This window comes from Diadema setosum, chromosome 20, assembly GCF_964275005.1.
Source record: "Diadema setosum chromosome 20, eeDiaSeto1, whole genome shotgun sequence".
Lineage (NCBI taxonomy): Eukaryota > Metazoa > Echinodermata > Echinoidea > Diadematoida > Diadematidae > Diadema > Diadema setosum.
The window spans coordinates 32,502,982-32,526,749 of NC_092704.1; the positions used below are offsets into that span (position 1 = coordinate 32,502,982).

At 38.4% G+C, this 23,768-nt stretch overlaps 1 protein-coding gene across 1 annotated transcript in view; it reads right to left on the reverse strand.

The window, feature by feature from the left end:
• Positions 1 to 23,768, reverse strand: part of LOC140243614 (vascular endothelial growth factor receptor 1-like) — a 91,542-nt gene that overhangs the window by 14,437 nt on the left and 53,337 nt on the right. The window contains exons 3-16 of the mRNA XM_072323280.1: positions 21,041 to 21,208; positions 17,310 to 17,468; positions 15,671 to 15,949; positions 13,591 to 14,011; positions 13,048 to 13,184; positions 11,674 to 11,970; positions 10,800 to 11,114; positions 9,793 to 9,980; positions 7,549 to 7,708; positions 4,300 to 4,617; positions 3,428 to 3,548; positions 2,308 to 2,543; positions 1,115 to 1,444; positions 256 to 552 (exon numbers count right to left, since the gene is read on the reverse strand). Coding sequence (XP_072179381.1) covers positions 256 to 552; positions 1,115 to 1,444; positions 2,308 to 2,543; positions 3,428 to 3,548; positions 4,300 to 4,617; positions 7,549 to 7,708; positions 9,793 to 9,980; positions 10,800 to 11,114; positions 11,674 to 11,970; positions 13,048 to 13,184; positions 13,591 to 14,011; positions 15,671 to 15,949; positions 17,310 to 17,468; positions 21,041 to 21,208 — 3,426 coding nt within the window. The remainder of the gene's footprint in view (positions 1 to 255; positions 553 to 1,114; positions 1,445 to 2,307; positions 2,544 to 3,427; positions 3,549 to 4,299; positions 4,618 to 7,548; positions 7,709 to 9,792; positions 9,981 to 10,799; positions 11,115 to 11,673; positions 11,971 to 13,047; positions 13,185 to 13,590; positions 14,012 to 15,670; positions 15,950 to 17,309; positions 17,469 to 21,040; positions 21,209 to 23,768) is intronic.

A 23,768-nucleotide genomic window follows, 5' to 3' on the forward strand; every position in this document is an offset into this window, starting at 1 on the left:
ACCAATACACCAAGAGCTATGCAAAGGAACCATTTCCCTCTCCCACAGTTACAGTGTCATCTAGACGTTTATCAAAAGAAACACAACAAACACAAAGAGCACTTCTTCACCCATCAAGTCCTAACAATAATACTTCTCTTGCTCAGTGAGTTTTTTTTTGTGTGTGTTGTTGTTGAGAATAATAACCATTACCATACGTTGTTTGTATTCCAAAAAGAAAGATTAAAATTTAAGTTATCACTTGAATTCACTCACCAAGTACTCTAACGCTGAAATTTCTGCTCTCAGCGCCACCCCTGTTCTTTGCGACGCACTCGTACATTCCACTCATTGTAAGCATCGTCTGTTCGGGTTTGTACGTTAGGGTCACTTCTTTGCCATCCGGTTCCACCTGGGCGTCATCCAACCTTCGCCGTGTGCCATCTTCCAGGCGGTAGAGGGCAAGGTCCGGAGTAGGTTTCCCTTGGGCGGAGCACATGATTATCAGGTCCATATCAACGTCCACTACCATGATGAGATTGCTGTGTGCTATGATGGACGCTGCTTCAACCTCTGCATAAAATCAGATGATTACAAACAAAAAAGTGTCTTCTATTCAGATCAAGTCAAAGTCAATTTTTTGATTGCCCACAAGAATTTTATTCCTTTTTTTTCATACGTTTTGATAATGCAGCCTTTCACCTAATCAAATCAATATACCTCCAACATTTTATTAAAAAAAAACTGAAAACAAATGAGTGTTCTGTTAATACAGAATACTTTGCAAGATTAAATATTTTGACATTTCAACCATCATGACTTGCTCATATCTTGCTCAACCAAAATTTGGGGCAACCATCCTATTCCCCAAAGCAGTTGATAATTATCAAATAAGCATTACCTATTTCTATAACTGCAAAAAACTATAACATAGGCCCCACAGGATCTCGTTCAATAGCTTCATAATACAAAACTTCGTCTAGTTAACAGAATACCAGTACTCCACAAGTCCACTTTGGAAGTGACGTTATACTGAGTAGGAGATACCAAGAAGTACTTTTAAGTAGTTGATCTTTCCATGACTTCACAAAGGTGATCACTCTTATAAAGCAGAAACTCTAATGGGAAAACCCACCTGTTACATTGACAGTTTTAGACACTGCTGCGGTTCTTCCAACGTCCTCGCTGCTCGCTGCCCGACAGATATACTCCCCCCTATCTGAATCGCTTACATTGTGAATCGTCAGCATCGATGAGAGGGAGTAGACGGAAGGGGCATTTTCGATGGTTTCGATAGAATGATCCTCGCTACTCTGGAGATGGGTTGATGCGTTTCCTCCGTACGGTACAAAGAGCCAGCTGATGCTGTCAAAGAGAAACTTTGTGGCCTCGCAGGTCAACGTCACATTGTCTGTCCTGTAGACTTTCTCTGGATCCATGCTGACACTGATACCATTTGGCTCATCTATACAAACATCAAACCATGATATTATGGTGCGTCTGTAATACTATAACAACATACAATGTAATTGGATCTAGTCAGCAAGGTGTAATGAAGTTTTGAATATGGTCCCCATCTATTAAAGTAGGCCCTATATAATTATGCCCATGATTTTTATCATGACCATCAGATACTAAAACACCAAATAATCAGTATTTAGAGTTATGTCCATGAATGGCAATTTGTCAATCAGTTGCAGTGATAAGTAACTTGATGCAACAATCATTAGTTCATATTCTATCATTCTTGTATGATTCTACTCTATTCATTGACATAAACTTGAATATAGAATGTTATATAACGCCTGAGGAGATTCTTGTCATTTGATTGGTTGTTTGACATTGATCATTTGGTCCATTTCACTATAACATCATCATCTGTGCAATTGTGGCTCCATTTACCGTGCAATTTTGGATCCATACTATTTGCTCCATTGCAGGTTTGCTGAGAGCCCGGCACACTACGCATGTAAAATGCTTGCATTTGCGGTGTATAATGTGTATGCGACAACGCGCTAGCGTAAAGTGCTCAGTGAACACTCTCGCGATCTCAGATTCTCTCTTGTTTCTAAATTAATAAAACATGAAATGACAAGGATCTATCTTAGGCGTTATATAAAACAAATAATAAATGTTTTTCATTCGTGCAATGGACAGAATATTTAATTCGGTGAAAGATGAAATGTTAGATCCATTCAACGAGGCTGTGCCTCGTTGAATGGACCATTTCATCTTTCATCTCATGAAATATTCTGTCCATTGCACTCATAAACATTAATTATTTGTTTACCACTGCACTTTAGTGTACATGTCCCTTGATCAGCTTACCCAACACTCTGAAGTCAACATCCTGATGGGCATCTGCCAGACCAGGGACCGGGGCCGTGGCCCGACAGCGGTACATCTTGGAGATGGATGAAACAACGCGCAGAGTGGTAACAGGCCCCTCCCGCTCAATCATCTCCATTGCTGAACCATCTCCCACAAGGGACCAGCTAGAGTCATCCTCTGAGTTACAGGTGCTTGTTGTACCATCATAGCAATTGCTATACAGCCAATCTGACCTGCAAGGAAGACGAAAAGCATTCAAAGTAATCCTCGTGGGGACATCTACGAGAGCCGGGTCCTGTTTTATCAAAACTTATAATTGATAATAAGTCCCCAATATCACTTGTAACTCCCACAAATCATGTAGAGTCTACCTGGGCAAGGTACTGGGGAATCCATCAGGCAACTTTCCAAAAATCACAATGAAATAATGAGACAGAATAACGGACAACCTGAAAACATAATACCTTGTTCTTGCAGCCTTTGGTCCAGACACATCATATTCTACTTCAAACTATTATCTCCCATTTGCACAGTACTCGATCTGGTATGGGGAGGCTGTAAAGGTCCTACATATGAGTAGAGAGGTTGGCCCAATCGACTGAATCAATCTTCATTTGATGCCCACTGGATTACATTCGACATAGTGATGGATCGGGGTGGGGGGGGGGGGGGTGGTGGGGATAGGGGGACCACCAGTGCACGCCCCGTCTTTATTTTTTGCTATTAAAAAAAAAAAGAATAAAAAAAATATGGGGGGGGGGGAAACATGCGCCCCCTTTAAGTTTGTTAAGGTGCCTCCCTTTTACGGAATTCTGGGATCCACCCCTGCGACATGCTAGAATTGGATTGCCATCAGTGAATTGAATTGTGAATTGAATTGCCATCAGTGAATATGTGCCCCGTGTGAAGTGAACACATTCTTTGTCAAATTGGCAACATTCAACCCCAGTCAACATTCTTTAGCTGCATGCATGCTGTTTATAAAACTGTACACAATTTGTTACAGGGATTCTAGAATATAATTATGGTCTTCCCATGTTAATAGGTCTTTAAAATTGATTTACACACACTTACCTGTACATGTATGAAAGTATGACAACTTGGAATTTTGAATTACCTGGGTGTCGGCTTGCCAGTAGCTTTACAGGTTAGAGCGTAGGTCTCCATCGTCAAGAAAAATTGCTCTGAAAATACTTCTTCTGGGTTGGGATCAATAGATACACTAACTTGTGGTGCCACTAGGAAGAGAGAGAGAGAGAGAGAGAGAAGGAGAGATTACAGTACACTGTTAGTGTTACTGAAGGCTCACAGTCATCATGTTAATACCGTATTTCAATTATATAGAATACATGTATGTATTTTTCTTGAATGATATGTTTCGTATGCATATTCTTTGCTGAAAATGAAAATAGCAAATGAAATGAAATAAAACGAATGAAACAAATCACTGTGGCATGCACCTAAACACTTGTAGACCTCTTCTCCCTGGCAAAGGCAACCAAACTGACTTTAATCAAGATGATCAACTGATCTGTTTTTAATAGTTTGGATGGCTCTGCACTGGGATATTTTTGGCTGGGAAAGGTTATGAGACTGCAAAATAGATTATGAGGAAAAACTTAAGTCGTTGTTCTGCAGAAATGATTTTGATATAAAATACTAAGGTGAAACATAATTGCACCTGAACAGAAGAAAATGAAAAGGAGAGAGACGATTAATAATAATAATAATAATAATGATAATAATAATAATAATAATAATAATGATGATAATAATAATAATAATAATAATAATAATAATAATAATAATAATAATAATAATAATAATAATAATAATAATAATAACAATAATAATAATAATAATAATGATGATAATAATAATAATAATAATAATAATAATAATAATAATAATAATAATAATAATAATAATAATAATAATAAAAGCATTTGAAATGATGTGAATGCTGAAGACTATTTAATTTTTTCTTACCATTGACTTGCAGAAAAAATGTCACATTGTTGCTCTCGTAGGAGTTGTTTGTAATCACAGAGTATGTCCCTTCATCTGCCATTTCAACTTCCTGGAAGCACAGGGTAAGGTTGAGTCCACTTTCATCTTGTGCTTGGTCATTAAGGGTGATGCGTCCATTGGAGACGTAAGGGGAACCTTGTGCTTTCAGCCAGAAGTTTTTCGGCTGAGGGTATGCAGAAACCTGAAAATAGAAACAGAATGTCTGCCCTGCCACCCTGACAATTCGCTCGGATTCTCCAGGTTCCTTGATTCTTTGTATCCGTGCGTAACCTCGTTCTGCAATCAAAACAAGTGAGTCAAGAATTTTGCAGTTGTTTTCTCTTTAGAATCTTTAATGCTGATCTCTATCAACTTTAATATCAAAGGGAACCTAAACCCAAAGAGAAATGTGGATTGAGTGAAAGCAGCAACTCTAGTAGAACACATCAGTGAAAGTTTGAGGAAAATTGGACAATGGATGCAAAAGTTATGAATTTTTAAAGTTGTAATGTTGGGACCACTGGATGAGGAGACTACTATTGATTATGACGTATGTGTTTACAACAATATAAAGAAAATAAGGGAATTCCACAAAAATCAATTTTTCATGAAAATTTCACATTCCATCAACTTGATTCTGAAATATGTTAAGGGTAGCAATTATTCCCTCTGCTTTCTGAAAGCGTTAGTCAAGTGCTCTTTCATTATGGTAGAAAAATGAATTTTTGAGGAATTCCCTTTATATTTTCTTTGTATTGTGGTCCACACATAAGTAATGATCTCTAGTAGTCTCCTAATCCAGCAGTTCCAACACCAAAACTTTAAAAAATTCATAATTTTGCATTGATTGTCCAAGTTTTCTCAAACTTTCACTGATGTGTTCTACTAATGTTGCTGCTTTCACTCAATCCACATTTCTCTTTGGGTTTGGGTTTCCTTCAACAGCAGTACCCACTCCCTCCCTGACAAGTTCCCTGATGCTATAATTGTCTTTTTTGATGATGTTGATGATATTCTCAGTGATAAACAATTTATGGATATATATGCTTAAAATGGCAAAGAGTATTGAGTATGATGCAAGGGCCTATTTCACCCTTCCAAATGCCCATGCATTTATAGACTATTCAGTGCTGCTCTACACTGCTGCACATCATGCAGCTCATTTGGTGAAATCTTAGCAAATTTGACTTACCAGTATAAAAAAAATAGAAATGTCGCTATGGCGACTGGTATGCGTCCGCCATAATGCATGATTCGCCCAATAGGTGTGTACAGATGTAGTAAAATGTCTTCACAATGTGTGATGACAGTTTCACAAAGCTGGCAAAACATTGAAATGACAGGTTTGTCACAAATGTCTTGTCTTACTCAGTAGATTCAATTCTACTTGTAGTACCTCCGCATCTATTTCTCTCTATTTTTCCATATTTATGTATCCCTTCCTCGCATCCCAATATTTTTTCGACATAGTTCTGTCGAGGATCGCTGGATCTGTTTTTCCTTTCTGTCCGCTGTATTGTCTTCCTATTATGTCAACCTTGTCTCGTTCTGTCTTGTATTGAAGTCCTTTTTCGTAAGTTTTGTCGTCTCAGTCTTGTTTAATGTTCATTAGCCTGTGTATGTGTGTCTGTCCGTTACTCTGTCTTCTTATTGGGCTTCCAGACCTTTTTTTTAATCTGACTTTATTCCCGATCTTTTTTCCCCTTTTTGCATCTGTTCATTTTCTATTGACATTCTGTACCTGAGGGGCCCACATTCTACAAGCATTGCCTTTTTAGTGGGTCCCTCCATTTTTCGATATTTTGTGAAATGTTATATCGTCTATATCACTTCAGTCAATTTTCATTACAACATTATTTGTTACCCCAAGGTTCCACAATTATGTTCTCTTTTCAATTTTACTTTGTTTTGATTATGTAACCTTATTCTCTGTAACCAATGAAAGTGAAATGTTTATGTTCTTTTCAAAAAATGAAATAAAGTTTGAATTGAATTGAATTGAATTGAATTGAATTGAATTGAATTGAATGTTCACTTTCCTTGAACTAGGTTTGCTTTAATTGTCTAAGAGCACAGGTACCTGGTACATGTACACGTATTTGGGGAATTGAGGATTTTAACTTGACTTTTAATCAACCCTTATATAAGTTTATGCATTGACTAATTTTCAAGGTATGAAGAAAAAGTGTAATTTTTAAGGAGTTGACCTTGACCTTTGACCCTGACTATTGACCCATGACCCCTAAATTCCCTAGTAATCCCTGCCAGTCAATGTATGCGTATGTACCAAGTTCCACGAAGATACATTGAACCATTTGTGAGAAAAGTGAAATTGTAACTTTTCCACCTGACCTTTGATCTTTTACCTTATGACATGAAACTCTCTGGAGAATCATTATGCAGTAGCTCATGTCTACACTAAGTTTCAAGAAATACCTTTGGGCATTGCATATATATATGGGGGAAATAGCAACATTTTTAGCATTTGACCTTGACCTTTTGACCTTTGACCTCTTGCCAATTTCACTAAAAACCTACTCAACTAATTGCCCCATCATACTTCATCCTTGGACCAAGTTTGGTGAAAGCTGCTTTATCTAGTTTTGAGTTATCACGTAAACAGATAAATTTTTGGATTTGACCTTGATCTTTGACCTTTGACCTCTGTCCGATTTCACTCAAAAACTAATCAAGTAATTGTCCCATCATACATCATCCTCGCACAAAGTTTGGTGAAATTTGCTCGATCCAGTCTTGAGTTATCGCGTAAAGAGATACAATTTCATGATTTGACCTTGACCTTTGACCTTGGTCTTTAGCCAATTTCACCCAAAATCTAATCAAGTAATTACCCCATCATACTTTATACTTGGACCAAGTTTGGTAAAATTCCAGTCAACATTACTCAAGTTATTGCGTAAACGAATGCGGACGGACGGACGGACAACCCGAAAACATAATGCCTCCGGCACCACTTCGTGGCGGAGGCATAAAAAGAAACATAAATTCCTCATATCATCTTATCACATCTCTCTCTCTCTCTTTCCCTCTCTGTCACTCTCAATCTTTCAATTTTACAAATTGTTTGGTCTTTACCACTCAGCAATGACATACTCTTTCCAAGCTTGAGTTCGCAACAATCATTTTGTAAGAGCTTTTTGATGCCTGACAAGATATCATCCCATAGAATTTCACACTAAATGATATACTTGACAGACTCTTTCTTACCTAGGATGTGGACGGAAATCTGCTCACTGATAGACATCGCCTTTGATGCTGCACGACAGGTGAATGTTCCATTATCTGCTAGGGTAGCAGTTCTCCTCAGCTCATAGGTGTACGTGACATTATGGGGTAGCCTTAAAAATCCTGGTTCACCTACGCCAGTCTGCAATCACATGAAAGTCATGCAATATTTGACTAGTTTTCTTGGGTATGTGCTCTCTTGAACAAAACGTTACACATTTTAGGGCATGTCTCCTAATTATGTGACGTGAACTTTGTAAACCAAAATGATGACCAAAAGTGGAATGTGGAGGGATTATACATGTATACGGTGTTGATATTTGGATGCATTTATCAACTCACTTCTCGTTAAGATTAAAGGTTTCCAAAAGACTTTATACAGGGAGATAGGGTAGCTGAGTGATGCAAAGCTGTTTTGATTATGGGGCTTATAGAGATTCCTTTCTGAAATGCCCCAAAAGTGCGATCTCAAACACATTAGTGCAAGAAACACAATCCTGTAGAGATGATAAATGCAATGTTTTGAAACACATTTATATGTCGGACCTATATCCTAGCAAACTTCACAATCTCTGCTCGTTAGGTCAAACAGTGCAATGGAGCTGCGCACTGATCAGCAGTTCCCCTTGACTTGGGGGAGAGATGATAAACACAACAACTCAAGAAATGCCGCCAGAAACGCTTTTGCAAAGGCCTTTTCATATTGGATATCTTGGTAATAAATATGTTTAACACATGAGAAAGATGATAAACGCAGCCATTGAAAGTCACTACCTTGTAGTATCATTCATCACACTACCTCAAAGAGAACAATCAAGGAAACGAAACAAACAAACTACACGTAGATTTTGATACCATCTCACGGCCAGATCGATTATTAACTTGGATATCTACAGAATGGCAAGATAATCCTTCTAATTTAAGGAGCTACTCAGACATGTATTATGTTTCTCTGCTCTGTGGCAGGATTTTTGCAATACATGCTGTTAATCGTGGGTAAAATGGGTGTAGGCCTACATGTACATGTAAAATAGGTGTAAGTGTATAAACCATCATTCATAGCAACTGCATACATTTCATGGCTGACTACACAGCATAATGTCTTTCTTCACGGTAGTTTTGTCAGTTTTTACCATAATACCACATGAAAAATGAAAAAAAAAATCAGACCAGATGCCAGATTTACATCAGTCAAAGTTATTAGACCTGGAGCAGCTTTCAGCACTGGTACCAAATGAATTTTATTAAGTTTTTAACCCTAATCCCACCGGGTTTTTCGAGGGACTTGAAACCACACTGGGGGGGGGGGGGGGGCTTTTTGGCCCCCCCCCCCCTTCAGATCTTTCAGATATCGGTCGTGGATTACGCGATCCTCGCGAAAATGTGCACTAAGGTAGAGGCCAATGTAATCTACAAGACAGTATAGTTAGATTTTTCAAATTCTAATTTATATATTTTAAATGAATTAATTTATGCTAATTTATGCAAAACTAATTTTTTTGCTTATAAATAAGAAAAATAAAGCTCCAAGACTTCTAATTTTTGGTGAACGTATTCTTTTCAATATCCTCAACAATAATATGGAAGCAAAAATTCGGCTTCATAATTATTTCTTATGTATTTTATAGTTTATTGAATTTCTTATGTATTTCCTTGTTTTTTCAACTTTTTGTTTTTGTTGTTCTTTTCCGTCAAAATTTGTTGCAGAAACTTTTTAAAACATAATCAGGCTACAATAAATCATTATCAGCCATTGAAAGTAAAAATATTTATTTTTATATGAATTGCAAAATCACTTTTTTGGGTCTACAAATTTTTTTCAAAGGGGCGTGGCTTCAGAACGGTATGCCCGGGAGCGACAAATTTGGTCTCAAAAGTTGCGCGATACTTGAAAGAAAAAAGCCATAAAATGTCGCGGCGAGAGCATCACGCGTTGCGGAATAATCACGCGAAACGTGGTGGGAATAGGGCTAAAATCCGTTAACCACTTTTTGAGTTATTTTGCACACAGACAAACTAACTAACTAACGAACAAACAAACACACAAACCAGCGGTAACGAAAACGCAACCTCCTCCCTTGGCGGAGGTAATAATCACATGACAGTACCCCTCTGACATTTTGGTAAGTAGGTCGGAATCAATTTTCAAAATCCTCAGATTATTCAGGAGGCACATAAGAAACTATGCATCTGCTGTACAACATGCTCTTTCTTGCAACAACTTACAGGGTTATCGTCAGACGGCCGTTGTCCTGGAGACGTCCATGCAAACAATGGTTTAAAATCCTGGGAGTTCTCCAATTGATATACAGAGGACGGAATGATGCCTATACAGCTGAGTCTCAGCTCATCCCTTCCAGCAATGTACTGCACTGCGCTCTCACTTACCTCTAAAAAGAGTGGGACCAGTGCCTCTGTGGAGAAATCATGATGTTCCATGAAGTAAACTAACACTCTAATTCACTAAAATGGAGCAAACCAACAATAGACCATCACAGTGGATGATGATGATGATAATGATAATAATAATGATGATAATAATAATAATAGTTATAAACATATTAATAATAATAATAATAATGATAATAATAATGATAATAATAATAATAATAATAATAATAATTATCATTATTATTATTATTATTATTATTATTATTATTATTATTATTATACTAATAATGATAATAATATTAATAATAACAATAATGATAATAACAATAATAATAATAATAATACCAACTACAATAACATGGTCTTCTTTACCCAGGGTAGATACTTAAGTGTTGACACTGTTCGACCAGGGGGCCATGCCCTTATCCATAACTCTGATGTCATGCAAATGAAATGAACACACCAGGGGTGGATCCAGGAATTCCATAAAGGGAGGGCACCATTGCAAAAATAAAGGGGGGGGGGGTGCACGCACCACTCCACCCCTCATTTTTTTTTCTTTTTCTTTCCTTTGTTTTAACCAAAAATATAGAGGGGGCACATGCCCAGTGCGACCCCCTCTGGATCCGCCACTGCACACCTTAGCACAATGTTATGTGCCAGCAATTTTTACCCTATTCACAAAAGAGTTAAGTTATGATACTTAATGCAGGTGTCACAGTTGGTATACTAATTGTTTTATGTTGGAGCATTAATAATCAATTTGAATGGCGCACTTCATGTTAGCTTTGCTAGAATCATCAGATCAAATGTCTCCATCATCTCTTGCAACACATACTCACCTCCTCTTCTTTGCAAAATAAAGGAAAGCGGCAAAACTTCTTTGATGTCCAGGGTGCATTGGAAAGTCAAGCTGATGACAGATTTCCCTCTGGTATTAACTGGATCAACCATGAAACCTATCTCAGGATTGTAAGTCAGATCCCAGAGCTTGTAAAATTCCTTGTATTCATTCTGCGAGTCCTTGTAACTGACTGTTGCGTTTACTTGCAGGTGAGGATCAGATACTCTGCAGGGAACAACAAACGTTGATGTGGCATCATACTCGATGTATGGCAAACTCGGTTCATCAATGGGCAAGAATTTGTGAGACGAATCTGCAGGAGAAACAATAGAGACAGTCTTGAGTAACAACACATCAGGGACTCACTGGATTGTCCACATTTTTTCTAAATGGATCACATTTGCTAGAATCCTTTTCATATTTTCGTAATATGAGTATACACATATATGCTCATGTCACAAATTTAAGTTGTTATTGAATACTATTCTAGGGTGGTACATGGAACTGACAAAAACATTACAAATTCACTACCCGGTACTTCAGAACAGATTCAGATTGTGAGCTCAAACTCTCACTAAATGCATCAACAATCTTCCTGAAATCACTAAAACAATGTATGGAATATGTTTGTGGGAAACCTCCTCCTTTTAGAATTGAAGTGACAGAGCCGTCAGGATGTCAGAATGCAAAATACATTGACTTTACATGGTTTGCACAAAGCAACCTCATATTTAGCAAACATATCCCTGTAAGGATGACCTGTGCCTTAGCCCTTGAGTAGCTAAAAATGATTTTGGGTCACAAAGAAGTGAAGAGTAGAATTGTATAGGTGGTTCTAATATTACCAAAATCTGCATAATTTCATCTTTTACCTTCACTGATGACAAAGATATACACTGATTCCTCCAGCAACGGGTCATCCTTGTCAAAATACTGCAGGAAAAGGCAAGAAAATCTCCCCGTGTCCGTGTAATAGGCTGATTTGATGGTAAGGGTGCTCCTGTAGTTCAAGGAGCCATCCCCTGCGCGCAAAGCGGACACCTCAATGACAGCTTCCCTGCTGAGGGAAGATGAATGCTTCCAAATAAGTGGACGTCCCCCTGTGCATGTTAGGGAGAGAGGACTACCCTCCCTCATTGTCCGGTTGGCAACATGTAGGGTTGGTGTTTCTGCAAAAGCAAAAACAAACAAACAAACAAAGTGAATATAAATGACACATCTAGTGGCTGTGTTAGACAGCTAAAATTGACACTAGCATTTCCTTTTGGTTTAAACTTCCTTTCAGTATTAGTTTGTTATTTAGTTCAGTTTGTAGGCCTATAGAACTTCAGATAGTCATCCACTCTCAATGATCAATCGTCATTCACCTATTCTCAGTAATACCCAAGTGGTGGATAGTGAAACTCCATTCATATACATTTGGCTGACATACAAGAAAGATTAATTAAAAGAAAACCCTGATGCACTATCTTAATGACCAGGAAATAAACGGGTCACCTCCATGCTAATGAGCGAAAATCTCGAGTTCATCCTCACGCAGCCCAAGTGCGATGTGGTGGAAACACATTAACAGAAATCACCACCGTATGCAAAACGGAATGCAACCATCCATAATTCTCCAATAGGTTTGTACCCCTTCTTCACAATGTATGGCAGGGAAGCCAATCCTGTCGTGCCCAGAAGCAGTCATCTCAATCTGAGAACCACGGTACCAGCCATGGTCAGATGTTGAGATTGTACCAGCACCAACTCAGCAGCAGGCATCTCATTCTGGCTACAAGCAACAGTCAGATTAACCAGACTCATCCAAGCAGCAGTCATCTCAATCTGACCACTAGCCATGATCATATATGAACCCCGTCAATCCAAGCAGAAGTCATCTCAGTCTGACAACCAACCATGGTCATATAAACTAGCGGGTAGCCTCATCCCACTAGCAGTCATCTCATTCTGACCACCATTCATGGTCAGATAAAGCAGCCTCATCCCAGCATCAGTCATCCCATTCTGACCACCAGCAATGGTCAAATGTACCAGTCTCATCCACTGAACAGCAGTCATCTCATTTTGACCACCAACCACTGTCACATGAACTACCCTCATCCTATCAGCAGTTATCTCAATCTAAATACCAGCCACGGCTAGATAAACTACAGTACCCTCATCCCAGCAGCTGTCATCTGACTGACAACCAGCCATGGTCAACTGAACCAGCCTCATCCCAGCAGCAGTCATCTAATTCTGACCAGTAGCCATGGTCAGATGAAGCGGTCTCATCCCAGCAGTAGTCATCTCATTCTGACTACTGTCCATGGTCAGATGAACCAGCCTCATCCCAGCAGCAGTCATCTCAATCTGACCACGAGCTGTGGTCATATGTGAACTAGCCATGGTGATAAATGAACCAGCCTCATCCCAGCAGCAGTCACCTCATTTTGACCACTAGCCATGGTCACATGAACCAGCCTCATCCAAGCAGCAGTCATCTCAGTCTGACCACTAACAATGCTCAGATGAACCATGCAGCCTCATCCCAACAGCAGTCATCTCATTCTGACCACCATCCCTGGTCAGATGAATCAGTCTCATTCAAGCAGCAGTAATCTCATTCTGACCACCATCCATGGTCAGATGAACAAGCCTCATCCAAGCAGTAGTCATCTCATTCTGACAACCAGCCACAGTCAGATTAACCAGCCTCATCCAAGCAGCAATCATCTGATTCTGACAGCCAGCCACAGTCAGACTAACTAGCCTCATCCCAGCAGCAGTCATCTTATTCTGACTACCATCCATCGGGCATGGCCAAAATAACTAGCCTCATCTCAGCAGCAGTCATCTCATTCTGACCACCAGTCATGGTCAGATAAACTAACCTCCTCCACTGAACAGCAGTCTTCTCATTCTGACCACCATCCATGGTCGGATGAACCAGCCTCATCTCAGCAGCAGTCATTTCATTCTGACCACCATCCATGGTCAGATGAACTAGCCTCATCCATTGAACAGCGGTCATCTCATTCTGACCACCTGCCATGGTGAGATGAACCAGCCTCATCCAAGCAGCAGCCATCTCATTCTTACCACCACTATAGTCAGATGAACAAGCTTCTGCCCACCAGCCATGGTCAGATAGAACCAGCCTCATCCCAGCAGCAGTCATCTCATTCTGACCACCACCCATGGTCAGATAAACCAGCCTCATCCCAGCTGCAGTCATCTCATTCTGACCACCATCCATGGTCAGATGAACCAACCTTATCAACTACTGAACAGCAGTCATTTCATTCTGAACACCAGCCACGGTCAGACAGAACCACCCCCACTCCAGCGGCAGGGTAATAAATCTATTTTTTTTTAAGGTTTCCTGGAAATTTGATACGCAGGCAATATATCTGGATATTTTGTAGTGATGCACAGAAGGATATCATTACAAAGTAGATTTGCAAAAATATTAGACATATTTAGGTCTATGCCTCCTTCCCCTGGAAGAATAGCCATGTTTTGGATTCAGTCTTTCACCATTTATCCATCCATCTATTTACATGTTTCTGCCTCATCACATGCTGTTACTGAGCTATTAAAAAAATTGTCAAAGGAGAGAAAAATATTTTGTGGATTTTCCCACATGCTACATGAGGGGCACAGGTGCTGAGTAGGCTCTAGATACCGTAGACTCACGTTATAACGAAGTCCTCGGGACCAGCAGTTTTCTTTCATTTCATTTCAATTCAATTCAATCATAGTTTATTTCCAATCAACGAAAATCAAAACATAATACAAAGTATGCATGTCATGAAATGATATTGTCCAAACGTTTACAAAAGATTCATGTAGTATACGAAATAAATCATATACAACAACATATGTACAATAATTACGAGGAACAATGCATGTACACTTCGTGAGCGTTCAGAAAATAACTTCAATTATGGAAAATAGCGATCCATTAAAAAGCAAAGCTTGTGGGACGTGGATCACTAGATAAATAATGAGTAAACAATATATTATTCAAGGTTGGTTTTTTTTTTTTTTTTACAGCTATTGTATTAGATATAAATTACTTAGGTCATTTGTAAAAATATAGTTATTTTGAGATACGCTGGCTTCGGCAATTATAAGAAATAAGAATAGAGTAACAATGCTAATGCCCATTATATCACAATTTTGCATAAACGAACAAATATACGATAAAAATACATAGTGCGGATAACGTTGCGGCCTGAATTTTTATTTTGTTGTCACTAGAAGTTTGTTATAACTGTGTTCGTTATAACGGGAGTGCACTGTATTTTCAAAATTCCTAAAGGTGATAGGCGAAAGGTTGTTAAACTTCTGTTGAATTTGTATATCTATCTATATAAATAAATATATATATATATATATATATATATATATATATATATATATTCCATTATGTAATTTTAGCTTGGAATGTCCAGTTGTCATATAAATTTGAGGGCAAGATAAAAGTACAAGATCATGACAAGGTGACAAGGTCAAAGTTCAAGGTACTTTATAGGCCTACGTCTTACTATTAACTGTTCACTCTACAAATCTTCTAAGATCACATGTTTTTGTTTGAAAGGTGACACAGGAAATTATGGTGGTGAGACAATAGAGACAAAAGGCCAAGGGTCAAGATCAAAGGTCATCAAGTTTACTTTCATATTAGAATATCATTCTCCATCAACTTTTTCCGCCAGAAATGTTCTGTGGTAGTTATGGTAGTTATGGTAAGGTAATTTAGCAAGTAAGCTACACTGACCATTATGTAAACTAAATGGTAGAGAAAAATGGTCGAAGATTTTAATCACAGAACTTTGACAGCGAACTGAAAGAAAAAACCCAACTGACATATGTACATACTTATGATGTCAATGTAGAAGGACCGCATAGCGGTCAGTCCCCGGTAGCTGGCCTGACAGCTGACACGCCCGGAGAATTCCGACGCAGTGCTGGAATTCAGCAGAAATCCTCTTCGATTGTCGTAGGGTGGCAGCTCATCAGGGGGTACTTCAGTCTGGTCGGCCCTGATGAGCATCACGTTCGCATCGGGCACCGTCACCCGGCAGGGCAGTATGAGATCATCTCCGTAGTAGATGATCATATTGGTCACGTCACTCGGCAAGAACAAATTATCGGCAACTGGTTGAGATTGATGATAAAAACACAAACACGTTCAGTGAAAATTTTGTTCAACAAGGCATGCTTGTTTGTTTATTGTTATTGTTGTTGTTGGGACTTGTGCAGACAATTTATGACGTTATAACTATATGCAAATTCCATCCCTGAGGTCCATATTAAGCGACAAGTACAAAGTCTATGAGTGTTTTCCCAATAGCTCTCAATAATTTTGCGTACCTGCACATGAATGAAAGATTCTGCACCATGAACGCAGAGACTTTGAGAATTTAACTGCAATTATCTGTTAAAACACATGGACGTTTTCATTGTTTTTATGGTGTTCACAAGGAAAAGAACAATGATTTATAAGTTGACAGATCCCACATTACCGTTAGTTTACAACCTACTGAATCACCTTCACCAAATTCCGGCACGTATATTGAGCCCTACCTACATTCAACCTGAGTATGTTAAGCCACATGTTTTGAGAGTGGATTAGAACAAAATGTATTATCAGGTTATTAGCAAACTTGGAAGGTCAATACAACGTCAAACAGAACACGCTCTCTTATAAACGATAATGTGCTGACCGACACTCACGGAGCAACTGCAGGGTAAATTGCAAGGGATTTATAGCCTAAGAGCAATGTATACCAAAAATTAAGTCCAGTCATTTCTGATTTTCGTCACTGGTCATGAGCAACTCCAATAAGGCAATTAAACAACCAAAGTAGGACACAAATTCAATAAACATATAAATTGTAGTATAATACATAATATTGGAATGCAGACAATGACTCTAGATCTTTCCCTCACTGTTGCACTGTCTCTTCTCCTGTTCTCCTGGTCACAATGACTGGAGATGAACTAATCCATGGCTCTCTCTCTCCCAATTATTCTTCACCCATTTCGCTCCACATCCAGCATCCCCTACCCCTTGTTGTCAATTCCCTTTCGGGGTCATCCCACAAGACCAACACGCATGAGTCCTACAGCCCACGAGTCCTACAGCCCACCAGCTCGACACTATAGGCAAACAAAGCCCATGAGACCGACACTACGCAAAAACAGCCCACGATTTCGACAGATACAACACGGTCTCGTGGGCCTTGTTTGCTTAGTGTCGATCTCATGGGCTGTATGATTCGTGGGCTGTATAACTCGTAGGCTGTATGACTCGTGGGTGTCGGTCTCGTGACGTGCACCCATCCTATCTTTCTCTCCCATCACCTTTCCTCGATTATTAAGAGAGAACAAAACACACAGATTGCCTCCTACTGTGGGGTGGGGAGGGGAGGGGAGGAGAGGGAGGAGAGGGAGAAGGCAACCAATATGATCTATTTGATACCAATATCATGTTTCCCCAGATCTCAAAATACACCTGTCAAATCCGTGACGAACGCGTAGATCTCTGTCGAGAGAGAAGTCCCATCGCCGCTGAGGTCACCATCGTGGGAGTGTGTGCACGTGAAGAGCCCAGAGTCCGTATAGGTCGCATTCCTGATCGTGATATTGTTTGTCTCTTCCCAGTCAGAAGAATCTTTCACTAGAGAGGAGCAGATAGGAAGAGATATAATCTCAACAACGATTTTAAAAATGCTCTTCATGTCGATGATGACATTGATAACGATGATGACAATTATGTACATAGAGTACCACGGAAAGACGAAATTGATATAATTATAAACATGATAAACAAGCTGTAACTGTAGGAGTAATGATGGCGGAATAAGGATAATTGGTATCATAATAATGGATGATTGCACTTCTGTTATTACTTCCTCCTCTTGGTAATGCTGTTTTACACAGATAATAGTCAAAGGATAATATCCAGGAGAAGGCAAGCGACAAGAAGAATGATTAGTTTTATATGAGCAGGAACGCCGAAAGGAAATAATTATTAGACTGACGAAGAGAAAGGAGGGGAAACAAGCAGAGAAAACTAACTCACTGAAATATAAGCCCAGCTTGGAAATTGCAATTAATTAAAATAAAATATCTCGTTTTTCCAAGTTACCTCACATAAAACACCAAATATATGTATAAAAATGATAAGTTTATTTGGAATAATTTATAAGCACAAAATGATGACAAAATACACGAGGTCAGATTTAGCACGAGATTCAGTAGTGACAATAAAACACGCTGGCTGGGGGAAAAAGAATGGAAACAATAATAGTGTACAAAATCTTAGCCTCAATTCACATAATTACTGTCTCATAGACATCGTTCTGCGTGTGTCATAGACACTCCCTTTTTTCATTCTCACCCGACAAAATCCCCACTATGTCACTACTTTTACTCTATACGTCAGTGACATGAAGCTATGCATGCAGCGAATGCGATCGACACTCGACCTAAGTATCAAAGTTTAATGACATTTGATTATCACGCAACAACATTGTTAATTCATTGGTATGAAATTGCGTACGTTTTCTAATTCATTATAATATAATCATGTTCACAACGTTGAGCTGTTTCGTTTATTTAGAATCATTGTTGTAGCTTTATATACTGCAATTTATAGTGCATTTTATTTTGTATTATGTTATATGTTTTGTAAAGCGCAATGATTTTTTTCCAAGTCTGAATTGCGCTTTACAAAACCTCATCATTATTTCATATTCAGCACAATTATTATTATAACCATTATTATGATGATGGTCATCATTATCATTATCATCACCATTATCATTTTCGTTATTTGCAAAACAAAATATAAACCGCACAATATTCAAAATTAAACACAGCAACAATTATAGCAAGAAGGCTAATCAAGGCCAGCATTTCATTACAATTTTATTTAGAAGTGTGTAGTAGAGAATTACGATTATGATCATGCCGTACTACAGGGAAAGAAGGAGAAGAAATTGTGTCTCAGCGTGTTGCCTGACAGGGGGCGGTTGGATCCGTTTGTTTACGGATTCACCCATGTCATCGCATTTGGCGTCAGCTGTTGCACACCAAGTCGGATGCAATTTCAGTCCCGGTGGGTATACGGGTCGGCGAGATTCACCATAAAATGGGTGGGGGGGGGGGGGGGTAGCCTCATTGTGACATCACACATTGTTAAGGAGAATTGACATGCTTCGCAGGGATATAATATATAATGCCAGTATGCTTAAAGTGAAGTGCTACTCCATTTTTAAGTGTATACAGTAAAATAATACCAGCAGAAGGGCAGGCATTTCACACACAGTAATTCTGCTCTCAGAATCGCCACGGTGACTTCAAAATGTCAACTATAAACATGCACTGTGTACAGACATCGTGCAAATGGTACAATAGAATTGAAATCGGACAAAGAAACGACAGAGCTTTAGTGTTACATATGTATTTACTATTTCTTTTTGTGTGTGAAACAATTAATTACAAAGATGCGATTGTGTAGATTTTCGATTCTACTAGTATTGCTGCTTTCACAAACTTTTCTAGTATAACGAAAGAGCACTTGACTTGTCTCTTTCAGAAAGGACTTACCCTTGACATATGTCATAAATGAGTCGATGGAATGTGCACTTTTCATAAAAAATGAAATTTTGTGGAATTCTTATTGTATTTTTTTTTTCATGTTTCTTTATGTACCCAAAACCAACAGTAGAGCGGGGGACAATGATTTTGTGACGACTGCACCTCGATTGTGGAATGATCTAACCACGGTTCGTCCGCATTTCCCTACCCCTTGATATCTTCAAGACTTTACTTTTTAATGCTAATCTATGACTGAATTTTGTTATATTTGTTTTCACTCAATCCTCTTATTATTTGGTCTTGGTTTTCCTTGTCACAATATGCATATATCGGAGCCAGTTTGTTTAATGCACTTCCTGTAAATGTTCAAACATGTAGGCCTACATCCCTTTATGGATTAAAACAAAATGCAAAACCTTATATACCGATTCAATTGATTTGTAACAGTGCTACACATGTATTTATGTATTTACGCATACTCATTTATCCACTCTCGATGTTTGTATATAGTGTACAATGTTTCCTATCATTGTATTTTGTATTTTCCTGTGGAATGATGTTTGTTATTACTGCAGGGCGCCTTAGGAAAGCAGTTTTACAAAACTGAACAGGCCAAACCTGCGGTATAAAATAAAATAATTGAATAAACTAAGTCTGACGTTAGTACGCTCGTATATGAACAACAGCACATATATCTTTTTTTTTTTTACATGTTTTTTTATCACACATGGTGCTTCTTTTTACAATGGATGTTGCGTTTGGTGCAATCTAAAGTCATAGCGGAATACAAGCATTTTTACACCAAGGTATTGCCTGGAAGTGACCCGTGTCAAAGTCTCCGCAGTATGATTTGAGGTAAGAGAAAAAAAAATCAAACAACCAGATTAACCAACAAAAAAACAAAACAACAACAACAACAACAACTAAAAGGGTCGGCCGGAAACAGAGAACGACAGGTTTGTCCTAAATGTAGGATCGGTTTCCGCAAGGGCGGGGGGGGAAGGGGAGTGCTGATGCTTTTCTCGGCTCCACCCACACAGAAATGTGTCTTGAGATGCATTATCATCGGCAGAGAACATCGTCAATTCGTGCAATCTTCTCTATAGTCTGATAGTACGGACCTCTTTTTAAGGAAACATCAAGTCCACGGGGAGCACCATGTCTTCATGCAATCTCCTGGAATTTTTTCCAAGGAAACATGAAAACACAGGAAGCACTTCACGCAGTCTTCAACTACAGACCTTTTTCGAGGAAACATGAAAGCCATGGAGTTGGAATCCTCCTTGGACAAATGGTTATTAAGAGGTTTTTGTTTTTTTTTTCAATTCTTGCTATCGTTTATCACTACGCCAAATTCAATGGCTAAATCTCTGTACAGGCGCGTAAAACTCTATTCAATATCTTATAAACTTATTTCAACAGCAGAGCTCTGTATTTCAAGACTCTCTTTCAATACACTGCCTTTTTCGCAGTCGAACTATCAACAGATTACATTTTAATGGTTTATGGCTTTAGCGAAATCATTGTACTGGGCAAAATTTCGGCTTGACCTGAATCCACTCATATATTTTGGGGCAACTTTCTCTTAAGTGAATATATATATAAATGAATTTTGATCATCTTTTAAATGATAAATCTTACCGGGAATTTGCACGAGTGTCGACCTGATGGACACCCGTTCGTTATCGATGTTGTATGGATAGCTCCACATGAGTGGGTAGAATCCTTTACACGTTAGCCTTAGAGTGGCACCACCTTCAAAGGTTGCCGAGTCCAGGTCTTCATATCCCTCTATTGTTGGCTTGTTTCCTGTTCGGAAAATCCGTCAGAGAGAGAGAAAAAAGGACAAAATGAACACAAATAACCGCGACATAGGCATATTTTACTTTAACAATAATATATTGTATATACTTCGACGACCACTTACGAGATCTATCCTATAATAATTTATTACAATATACTATACTTATGCGTTTGTGTGTTTTTTCGCCGAGTGATCCACGTCCTATTTCATATGCTATGCTTTTAAGTGAATCAGAACTCCTTTCCATCGCATTTGTTTCGTTTGTTTGTGGGTTTTTTTTTTTACAACTGCAAGAGAGCATTGTTCTTATTTCGTTATAATATGATTTGTACATTAAATCATGTGCCGTATTATACTTGATGATTTGTCTTTTCCTTCAAACTGTTTAGCAGTTGAATTGATAAATGCGTTACCTTGTATCATGCAGAGAGTATATTATAATCAAAATGAATATCAGTCAGTGTGCATGCAGCTCTGACTAACTGGAAAGAAAAGTGTTGTTCAAGTATGAATAAGATTCATGGGCTGACGCTTGAAACTTCAGTGATAATAAAGTATTGCTCTTCAATTATTTTTCAAAAGTTGACAAAAAATTGGGAGTCTCAATGCATGCTACATTCTGGATAGCGTTGTGCCATGTTTACAACATCAAATCATGATCACGTTAGATGCGCGCAATACAGTTTGCAATTCATTGTACTAATATATATATATATATATATATATATATATATATATATATATATATATATATACATATATATATACACGGTCTTTCACTGCAGCATCCTTAAATTCGGAGTCAAAGCATCATTTGGTACAATCTGATTCGACGACAGTTTGAAAATTTTATTTGAATGTTGCACAGAAAATTTGAACAAAATTTGAACAAAGTCACCAGAATCTCGCATGGGGGCTATGTACATAAGCGGTAAACATTACAAAAATCAAATCAACAAATCACATTATCACCATGATCACAGCAAACAACACAAAACACACGAAAGGATATACGGGGTAACAGAAGTGAACGAGACATTTTGTGCAGACCACACGTCTTAATGCAACAAAAGAAAACGGAACTTTGCAAAACCAAACTACAGAGAGCGTGAACAAATGCTGACGTAATGACCAAGAGGTCGCAGCATCCTCCTATTCTTCTTCTTTTGATCAGGGCAGCAACCCTCACTTTTTTTTTCCTTTAATGATCGACAGTCAGGTCCACTGGAGTCCGGTCATTGAACTGAGGTGTGTAATAGTCTTTAAAACTTCACATAAAGAATGCATTGGGTGAGCTGTCATGAGATGAATAATCCACTAGCATTAAGACCAGCAGTTATCTATTTATTTTCATTATTTTACTTTTTTTTCTTTCTTTTTCCCCTCTCCTATAAAACGACTTTTGCCACTCCCGGAACGCAGGGTACTGATTAACCACACCATAATAACTAGATCAGTTTAACCGTGTACACAGGGCATTATATATCCAGAAATGTGTGCCTGAATGTACCTGCTCATTGAGGGGTATTCTTATCTTTGTAACAACTGATTGCCAGGTGCTCAGGATTGGTCGCTGGGTGTTATAACCGATCATTGTTCTAGACTCTTATTTCTTTTTGTGTGTACTTTGTAGGTCTCATCCCCTCCCTCCCTCCCCCTCATTTTTTTTTTCTTTGAACTCACGAAATTTGAGGTCTCCCCTTGACTTCCCCTCCTTCCATTAAACCTTTTTTTCTCTTTCTCTGTCACATGTGCTACGGTATACAAAACCGAGATTTAATATTGGTTGACCATAAAGATAAACGATCCGTAATCCGTAATCTACATACCCGAGAACATACAGATGCTTTGTTTTTTGACCATAAAATACTAAAAATGAAAGATTTGTATCTGTTTCAACTTGGCCAGTTTATGTTCAATTATAACAGTAATTTTTTACCTAAAATATTTCATGACTTATTTCATCGAAACAGTCATGTACATAACTACCCCACGCGACGATCCGGTGAATTTCATCTTCCATTAATGAGAACCGCACATGCCCAAAGTACATTTCTTTATACCGGACCCAAACTTTGGAATAATTTAGATAATAGTTTAAAAGATTCCCCCAAATTTGTCACATCTAAATACAAATTCAGAAAACATCTACTCTCTACTTATAATTTTAGATAATTCAAATTGTTTTAATTCACGCTTGAGCTTTCACCTGCCCTGATGTCGCAGCACTTTGCGTGTTCTGTATGCGGACCTCTCTTCTTTCTTCTCTCCTCTTCCTCTCCTGTCTTTTGTTCTTCGTAGACTTCTATTGTTACTGTCTTCTCTCCTCTCGGTACTGTCTTATATGTGTGTGGGTAATGTGCGTGCCTTGTCATATTTTCCCGGTACACGAGGTCAGTGAACAGTGTCCGGGCATTAGCATTGATATTTTATATATCTTTTCCCGACCTGCGTATCTTTTTTACAAATGATTTAAATAGTCTATATCAAATATAATAGCTATGAAAAACCCTCGAATAATATATTATTTACTCATTACTTATCTAGCGATCCACGTCCCACAAG